At 30.8% G+C, this 9706-nt stretch overlaps 1 protein-coding gene across 1 annotated transcript; it reads right to left on the bottom strand.

The window, feature by feature from the left end:
- Nucleotides 1-5934: 5934 nt before the first annotated feature.
- Nucleotides 5935-8321, bottom strand: LOC105135449 (probable ADP-ribosylation factor GTPase-activating protein AGD13). Its single transcript, XM_011040315.1, has 4 exons — nt 7922-8321; nt 7027-7122; nt 6528-6825; nt 5935-6185 (listed from the first exon to the last, which is right to left on the bottom strand). Exons 1-4 carry the CDS (start codon nt 8030-8032, stop codon nt 6145-6147), a joined length of 546 nt encoding a protein of 181 aa, XP_011038617.1. The 5' UTR covers nt 8033-8321; the 3' UTR covers nt 5935-6144.
- Between the last annotated feature and the right edge of the window lie 1385 nt (nt 8322-9706).

Genomic DNA, 9706 nt, shown 5'->3' with positions numbered 1-9706 from the left:
TTAAATCAAAATTTAATTAAATCACAAATATATTAATTTTTTAATTATGCTCCTGATTTATTTAATTCAATTTTCAAATTTATTATTTCTTTAACTATTAACTAATTAACTCTTAAATTTAATAATTCCATCCTTAAACTTTAAATTTTATATTGTAAACCTTATTTATTATTTGTTTGAAAATTGGTTTTCGACAACTAGAGAATTAAGAGCACCAAATTAATTATACAAGGCTGCCTCCTCTGGCGAACCAAAGATAGCTATATGCATCGTTATCGCACCCGTAACATGGGCCCACGTGATTTTTTCAATTTCAAAGTACTGTTGCCTGATGGGATCGGTTTAGTTTTGTGATTGGTAACTTTTTCAGTGAAAATTCAATTAAACATTTTCTTTGAATGATGGTTTTACATACTTCAAAAGTTGTGTTAAATTAAAAGCTAATTACCATTTTTTTTTAATATAAAAACATGTGGTTCCATACCATGTATCGATGAGATTATCATATTAATTTTCAAGGGATAACATGACTGCTTTTTAATATTAAAATTAAATAATTCAGGTACTATAATAATAAAAGTAAAAGAAAAAAAAAAGAGAAAAAATCGAGAGAGAAAAAAAACAGCACATTAGTTTATGTTTTTATTTTAATTAATTTATTCATCGCTGAATCGAGTTGAGATTTTGACAGCAACTTTTAGATATGTTACTTTTGATTTTGAACGATTGGAATGAAAAGTGATAGCATAGAAGTTGGTCATTTCAACAGAAAACGAGGCTGTCAGTATTGTAAGTTTTTCTCAAATAATTCTTCTTTAATCTTGCTATAATCCGATAATAAGTTGTTCTTTATGATATATATGTTATATCCCTTAGTTGAATCTGAGGAAGAATAATTGTGAATCAATTATTTGTTAATAGTGGAAGTTTTTAGGTGGATTACGGTCCCGTAGTTTTTCCCGTATCGGGTTTTCCACGTTAAAATTTTGGTGTTGATTTTGTGATTATTTGCATTATATTTTGTGATTATTTGATTCTGTTTTACTGCACAAAGATGAAAAGAATTGAGAATTGTGAATTGTATTTCGTTGAATTAATCTAGGTAAATTAGTGTCTGGTTGTTCCTAGTTTTCCCAACAAAACATCATTTTTACATTTCTTGCAGAAATACTAAAATGAAAAGAATTGAGACTTGTGAATTGTATTTCGTTGAATTAATCTGGGTAAATTAGTATCTGGTTGTTTCCTAGTTTTCCCAACAAAACATTATTTTTACATTTCTTGCAGAAATACTAAAATATTATTTATAGTAATAATATTTTTTCCACTAGTTTTTTTCATTTTATTTTTTAAAATTCTATGTTTTTTTTTAAGATTATCTTAATCTATTATAGGTTTGGCAAACTCAACCAATTTAATTAAGTTTTTTTTAATTAAATTTATTTCATGGATGATAAAAAAAAAAAAAAAACAGTGCTCAATGTATGGATGTTTCTCAGTAATTTTGCGTGGAGGATAGCAGTTTATCTTTTTCATTTTTTTTAATTACATTAATCTTAGTAACAATATCAATAGGATAAACAGAAAAACTCAGTTCGGAAGAAGCTGCCACTAAGTCTCCCTGTACATTATCTAACTATGATCTGTATTAATTGTAAGAAAATGTCATTCTATCTTTGCTTGAACATCTATTATCTTACAAGTCCGTTGCCCTATTAATTAATTAAATATTTTTAAATTTATATTCAAGATAAAACACCAACCACACCGCATTTACAACCATCGGTTTTGAATAAATCCAAGGGCATAGGTCATACGACATGCTTGTCTGAAAAAACATTTACTCATAGATAGACAACCCCCAGGCACCATTGATTGCATATTCACTGTATCCAATATTTGGACTGTGAATACTCTGAAGTAATTTGTTTATTAACACTTTTTTTTATTTGTTTTGTTTATCTTTATTTTTTGTAAAGTTATTATATAAAATTAATAATATTTTATATTTCATCGAGTAATTACAATATTGTACTGTTTTTCTACTATATTAAATGTTAATTTAAAATTTTATATATTTTTATTAACATATATGATTTTTAATTTATTTTATTAATTATATGTAAGTGTTGATTTTTTGACACATACATATATTTTTTACTTAAGTAAAAAATAATTTTAATAATATTTATACATTTATTGTTTTGTATTTAAGAAAAAAATTTCAAATATAACGATACAAGTTGAATAGAAGTTTAATATTATTTTTTATTGGCATAAATAACTTTTAATTTATTTTATTAAATATATGTATAAACTTTTCAATAATTTTAATAATATTTCGTGGTGGATGTTGTGTTTAATGATATCAAATTTCTCTCTTCCCGGCGTTTAATTTCTTCTCCTCGTTTTTTTTTTTTTTTTTTTGTTTCTTCTCTTCTTTTCTTGATCTCCAGATTCTATTCTTTCCTCGTTGTTCTTCCAAACTGTATCGTATCCCATGTGCTGATAGTAAATGGATCCTATTTCTCTCCTCCCTAACTATTTTTTTTTTTAATGAAATCAAATTGAAACTTCGAATAAAACATTTTTTTTTATAAAAATGTATACAAATAGATACATTGAAAGATTAATTAAACTTTAATCTAAATTTTGATTGTTAGTGTGCTGCCAAATTCATGATAAGATATCAATGCAACTGTAGTTTAATTGGGTGTTTGATACTGTAATACAAGTTAATGTTTTAAAAGTTATTTTTTAAAAACATATATTGAAATAATTTTTTATTTTTATTTTTAATATTAATAAATAAAAATTATAAAAATATTTACAACAAAATGCATTTTAAAAATATAACCTGTCAAACAAGCACTAACTAGCACACATTTCAAGGGTTAAATTTTCCTTGTAAGTGTATGCATATATATATATAACAAATTAAAGGTGCGTGAGTGAGTGTGCTGGTTGTGTTATAACTTCGGAGAGAACATGTCCTAGTGCTCATATATAAATAGTTTGTTTATTTTGTGAAAGTGTAATTGTGATTAGTTTTTAAAATATTTTATATTTAAAAATTTATTAAAATAATATTTTTTTTACTTTTAAAAAATTATTTTTGAAATTAATACATTAAAATATTTAAAAACAATATAAAAATGTTAATTTTAAATTTTTTTAAAAATTATTTTAAAATAAAAAACAAACTGGATAAAATAAAATAAAGTAGGGGAGATGATAGAAACTAAAAATATGAAAAGATAAAGGAAGAGAGCTTTTACATGAAGGACAAAATGATGCAGTATTTTTTATTATTATTTCACATTTTATTTTTATCATTTACAGTGAATACTGTTATATTTATACACAGCTTAATAGAACAACACTATAACAAACTATTTTATCCTATACTCTTATAACAGAATGAAAGAAAGAGTACAAAGGATTTATTTTATTGCATTTACAAATCTCACTGCATGGTACTAGTAGAGTGGCAAGCGGCTGGTATATAAATCTTGTTGTAAGTTGTTGCTTGGTGCTGGCTGAATGGCACGCGGCTGGTGTGGTGTCTAATAGGAGAAACTCGTGAGAGACAGAGAGAAACCTGAAATCCATTTGAGGGGAGTGCCGTAGTGCAAGGGATGATTCCCTCTCTAGTTGATTATATCCTTGAGATGCTTTGCATGGGTAATGATGGAATCAACTCTTTCTGGTGGAGTCTTAAGCATGGTGGAAATTTTTGCAAGCCTATTTGCATATTTGCGAGCAGCTTTCCATCATATCCCCTCCACCTCGGGAGAGTTTAGCCCCCCTCTCTTGGTGAAAAAATCGAGTCCATTAAGAGTATGTGGCAAGTGCGATGCTGTCCCCTCCACCTCGGGCGAGGTTTATATGCAAAGTAGTTACCAGCAGTTCAACTTGTTAGCACCAAATCGATCGTGCAGGTGCGTATTATATGCTAATCGCGAAGGCAAACTTGCCATTTCGGATGCATCATTGGCAAATGGAGGCAAGCAGGCAACAATGTACTCGTGAAATGCAATGGTTTTGATGTTGAGGACGAGCTACGGGGACCTAGCTTGTTCCTGTGGCTTTGTTTTGCAATATTGATATCGAGGATGTTGAGGTAGAAGCCATGGATTCCGTGTTCGATTTGATGCTCTTCGTCTGCTTTGAAAGATTTCGAGGGAAGACTGTTGGCCCAAGAAAGCAAGTGGGGAAGAGGAGGAACTACAAGTAAGATTAGCCATGTAAATGATATCGCTGCAATTCAATCAATAACTATCTTGGAAAAAGAAAAATATCTGTATACAAACTTCCAAACATCTCTATAGATTTTTCCATTGTTTCTATTTTTATTTCCATGACAATGCAATTCATATTCCTCCACAAGCAGAACAACGTACTGTGTATTCTTGCATGTTGCTATAGATTGTTTAGCTATAAAAAGCACATGTCGCTATAATAAATATCCAAATAGTATGAATACAGGAAGTTCTAGGAATGGCTATCAATCAAATCTTGAGATGAGTATAATTAATGTAAATACAAACGTACGTCAGAGGAGGAACTTGAGCCAAGAATGGCCATGATCCAAAACAAAAAAAAGGAGCACTATAGGAAGGTTTCGCATGCCTTTGAGCAGCGTCCAGTTGAAAAAAGAACAAAAACAAAAAACTATCAGACATTGAAAATGCGGTCAAAAAGAAAATCAGTAACATGTGCCAAGCATCCCGATTGAAACACAGTATATTCAAATGGATATTTGCAATATCCGGCTGAAGTTATTGCAAGGAATTTGTAACGATAAAGCCAACGGAACAAAATTTCAAATGATTATCAATATTCATTTAAAACGGCCATGTTTTAACAAAATATCCCTAACTGCTATATCTTAACAATTATATTTCAGATAAAATCAGAAAGTAATTCATAAAACAGACTCAATTTTCACATATAACAAATGTCACATCAATTAATTCCTCTTTAGGATCGGTCAAGAGTCTCCTCTGTAAATTAATATTGACCTTTTTAGTTTTTTTTTTAATATTATTTCTATATTGGTCCTTTATTTAGTATCCTCTTATATATATTTTTTTAAAAAAGTATATTTTGTTTTCGCTATATATTTAGTATGTCCTTTCAGATTTATCTTGTTGTACAGTTAAACTTATAGGTTTCCAGCTCCTGTCTTCTTCTTTTTTTTGCTTATCATTTTGTCTTTAGGAAATTAATGTCTATTTTGTCCAAAATATTTTACCTTCCATTATGAAAAGAAAGATTTTACTATCTTTTAAAACTCAATAATAGTAAGGATTTAAGATATTTTTTACTGAAGAATAAGATTATCCTTTCACAAACAAACACATATATAGGACACATTAAAGAGCATACCTTTTTTCGAAAGAAAATCATGACTTTATGTATAACTGTCGATATATAAGATTAGATTTTATATTTCCATATATGATGTGAAAATTGCTGCGTCTAAATAGCGGTTTCTTCCATTTTCTTTCTTTCCTTGAAATTAATCATAAAAGCTTACATCCTGAAACAAGAATTTCAATGCTATGACTGGATGATCAAAACCGCCATTAAATTCTATTAGGTTTAAATTGTTTTTAGATTTTGAACGATGAGCAGTCCAAGGTTACCAATAGTTTCTATCTTATAAATTTCTGCGCGACAAGTTCTTTGCAGAGGAAATGCTAGCTATTATCACCCAAAAAAAACTTATTATCACCCATTTAAATTTTGTTTTGTTAGGCCGTAATTTCAAGTTGAAGATACTTTCATGTTTTTAACTTTAGTTAAATCTTATTATGAGAAAATCAGGTGAATAATTGTTTCACGATAAATGATTTTATATAAGAATTTATTGGTTTTTTATATAATACAATGCAAGCCAAGTTCGAGAATGCCATTATCCCTGGAAAAAAAAATCAAAATGAAAAACATTGTTTAAAACACAACCAAAACAAGAAAGAAAGAAGACACCAAATTAATGGAGTAGATATAGATGAGTAATTCTTGATTCAAGAGAAAACAGTCATCATCTTCACGAAGAGGACGCTATAAATGAGCAGTCGCATCTGATCACCCATAGAGGATACTGGTGTGGATGGTAAAATTAAGAAAATCATTCGATCAGTCGAGTCTCTTCGACCTGTTCCATGGTGCTTCCCTGTCTGTGTTCCAAAAATAATAAATAGCATGGGTTAATTTAGTTAGTTTAAGCATACATGCTTGAGCAGATTATTGAAATTGCTTGTCTATGGTAAGAAAAATGAAAATGGCATGCAGTTGTAAGAGACTAGAAGCCATAACTTTGAAGCACAGATATCATGTCACTAGAGATCACTTGTTGCTTACTACAACAACAATAACAACAAAGCTTTGCATAATCCCAAACTAGTTGGGTCCAGCTACACGAATCTTTTTGCATCATTCCGCAATATCATGCAGGGTCAGGGAGCTTGAAATCTACATTGCATATAACACAACGCATAGCAATCACGTTTATCTCGTACCTCCAATTTCCAATCCCCGACAACCTGGAACATTAATCCACTCGATTTGAATCATCACTTCACCGGACTCTACATTTCTTAATCTGAGTATCATGTCTTGCAGTATTTTGCCGTTATCCCAAACAACGCAGCTCTCGTCAGCAAGGCAGTTGTTCCGGCTTGGCTTAACTCTTGAGACCACACAACCGTTTGGGAGATTTTGCAATCCCATCTTTAGACTCGCGATATATGCTTTGATGTCTATTTCTGCTTCACCCATTTTATCATCCACGGTAAATCTGTCTTTGTCAAAAACAGTCTGCAAAGAAAGCCGAAACAGAAGGAATCAGAATTGACAGTAATAAAATATGGGTGTGTTTAACGAAGTTATTAAAGAAAGGAAAATGGTATCTCCCTGAATTTACCATCAACTGTTTGTATGCGCAATACAGCACAGAAATATTTCAATTGCTGAGGGATTTCATCATAATCATACTACATATTGTGGGCTAATACTTACTAAATTGATTGGAACATTGAGATCTGTGATTGAAAGAGTAATCTCCTCGTTCCACTCCGGATTACAGTTTTTTTTCACAACTCGAGTCTTCAATTTCTGCACCAAAGTTGAGGTGATTTTAACGCTGAGAGAACACACCGAAAAGAACAAAAAGGACATGATATAGAAAACTTGCGTATAGTTGAACTTTCTATTATATGTGCAGTGACCATATGCAGATTTAACTTATATTGATGAATTATAACATACTTATTCATGCTTTCTAGTTCTAGATCACCTTAATATATTGAAGCAAAGCTTCATATCAAGATAAGCAAATACAAGGAACCCTAAAGCAATTCTCTCAGAAAATGATGATGAGAACACATTTGCAGTCCATCATTAACCATAAAGTTTCAAGCAAAATTAATCAAGAACCAAGCTATTGAACAATCCTACAAAAAACCACACCCCGTCCTCCGTATTTGTGGTTATGAAAAGGGAACCGGAAGTAAGAAGGCTATGTCCTCCCCCTCATTGGCATTCATGATAGTTCAAGAAGCATTCTTGAACTCCAAGCCCATCGATATTAACAACGGCTTCAATTAGGTGAACAAATTTCACCCTCTTCTTGTTTATTTCTCATTTCTATAGCAAAAATATATTTCCTTGAACAAAATACAATTGTGAAAATCCTTTGGTTTCCTGTCTTTAATTTCTTTCGGTAGAAAATTTCGTGCCTGCTTCCCTGTTTCATTTCTATAGAGGTCTCAGACAGCCAAGTGAAAAGGATTGACAACCATTTTGTGTACTGAAATTTCAACAAGGAAAAAAATTAAGGGAAAATGAAAGAAACTGGGGGATAATAGCAAATCATATAACCAAGTTTGAGGAGATCAAAAGAAGAGTAACAAGCCTGTTTTCCCATGGTGATGACAACATAAGGATCACTGGTACCAAGATCGCGAACGGCAAGATTGTTGCCTCGTTTCACCCGGATTCTGAGAAGGCCAAGAAGGTTGTCCATGTCTGAAAAGCTCCTGCCTATTGTTCAGGTCAAACAGATACAGGATACTGGATTTTCTGGCCCAGAACAAGAATATATAAATGTCGCTTGAAAAATCCAAGCAACATGTAGCTTGATCGGTGGGTCAACTGCCAGGGAATCTATAAACAATCTTCCAAAATCCAAGTAGCTTGATCCGTTGCAACGTGTCTTTTACGCGCTTTAAAATATATGTTGGCCAAGAAAAACTATAAATAGTAAAAGCCTCGTATTAGACAATCCTTTGTGGTCCGCCGCTATGCACGCCCTTCCCGTTGGTGGTTAAGACGTGTGCTTTTAGAGCAATAGAGGGAGAATAGATATATGGAAACTTGCTCAATGTCCACCTAAAATCTGACAAGGCATTATCATTTTACTTTCTCTGCATGGAAATAACAATATTAAGTCAGATTGCAAAATGGAGGGCCGGTATATCCAACCCCATTTATATGAGATATTGTCTTCTAATCTATGTATGATTGGTAGGTCAATGTATCAACGTGAGATCCCGATACTTAGCATTACTATTTTCTTTAGAGAGATATTGGATCAAATTTCTCTCATACTTCTTTTTCTTCATTTGGGTAACAAAATATTTAAATCAGCTCTTTTGAACTCTGCCTTCTGAAACCCTGGATTTTAGAAGCCTATGTTTCATCAGCAATATTCAGCACTCTATCAGTGAGTACAATTTAGCGTATATAGCACAGCAAGAACAGAGAAGGAAAGATTTAGGAGCATGGTTTTTTTAAGGTTTACAGCATAGTTGTCGTAACTGGCTCGAAACTTAACCCCGATCAAGATCGAAAATCATTGCGATTTGTTAATTAGCTCATTCGGCTAAGAACAGGTTGATCCAGTTAGTTAATTATGACAATAATAATATTAAAAAAGTTCATGTAATATAAAAAACTAAATTGTATGGCATATAGATTTTGGTGAGGTGGTTAAAAAAAATAATTAATAAAGAAGATCAAGGTGTTTTTTTCTTGTTTGCTTTTAAGTCAATCTTTCATTCAGTTATGTCTTCGTCGGGTCAAGTAGGTTAATTGAATTTTGACTTGATTAATTTTTAATTAGTCTAAACTTACCTCAATATAATCTCAATATAATCTTAAATGATTGGGTTTTAGGTCAATGCATTATTGTGAAACTCGTAAAATAGTTTAAACTTGAAAATTTTTTATTTAACTATTTATTTAATTTAAATTTTAAATTAAATTATATAAAAAAAATTTGAGATAACTTTATTCACTAGACGGATTTAAAAAAATCAATTTAATATTAAATAATAAATTAAATAAAAATATTATATTAAATAAAAAATAAAAATAAAAAGTCTTTAGGAACCCAAAAGAATTAAAAACCAATGAAATTAAAAAAATGAGTCAATTTTTTATTACATTCTAGAAAATACAAAAACTGATTTATATAATTAAAAAAATAACATATTAAATTATAAAATTCAAACAAAAGAAAAGAAAAATAAAAAAAGGAGGTAAAAATCCCAAAGAAAATAAACGAAATCCTTAAAAATATTAACGAGCAACCCATTCGATCACGCGGGAGACCTGCAGATGAGGCTTCTGATCCATCAGTTCATCACTCGGGGGGGCATCCTCCTTTGTGAAAAGCTAAAGGACCACCACACTGACT

This window comes from Populus euphratica, unplaced genomic scaffold, assembly GCF_000495115.2.
Source record: "Populus euphratica unplaced genomic scaffold, PopEup_1.0 scaffold123.1, whole genome shotgun sequence".
Taxonomy (NCBI): domain Eukaryota; kingdom Viridiplantae; phylum Streptophyta; class Magnoliopsida; order Malpighiales; family Salicaceae; genus Populus; species Populus euphratica.
Note: the sequence above shows the minus strand (reverse complement) of the source record. Positions and strands in the feature narration are given on the sequence as shown.

Excerpts from the sequence above, each read along its gene's own strand:
- LOC105135449 (XM_011040315.1), bottom strand. The coding sequence starts at position 8,032 with ATGGACAACCTTCTTGGCCTTCTCAGAATCCGGGTGAAACGAGGCAAC. Across the intron at positions 6,826-7,026 it reads TCAATGTTCCAATCAATTTA|ACTGTTTTTGACAAAGACAG; the intron begins GTAAGTATTAGC and ends CTTTCTTTGCAG. Across the intron at positions 6,186-6,527 it reads TCGGGGATTGGAAATTGGAG|ACAGGGAAGCACCATGGAAC; the intron begins GTACGAGATAAA and ends TTTGGAACACAG.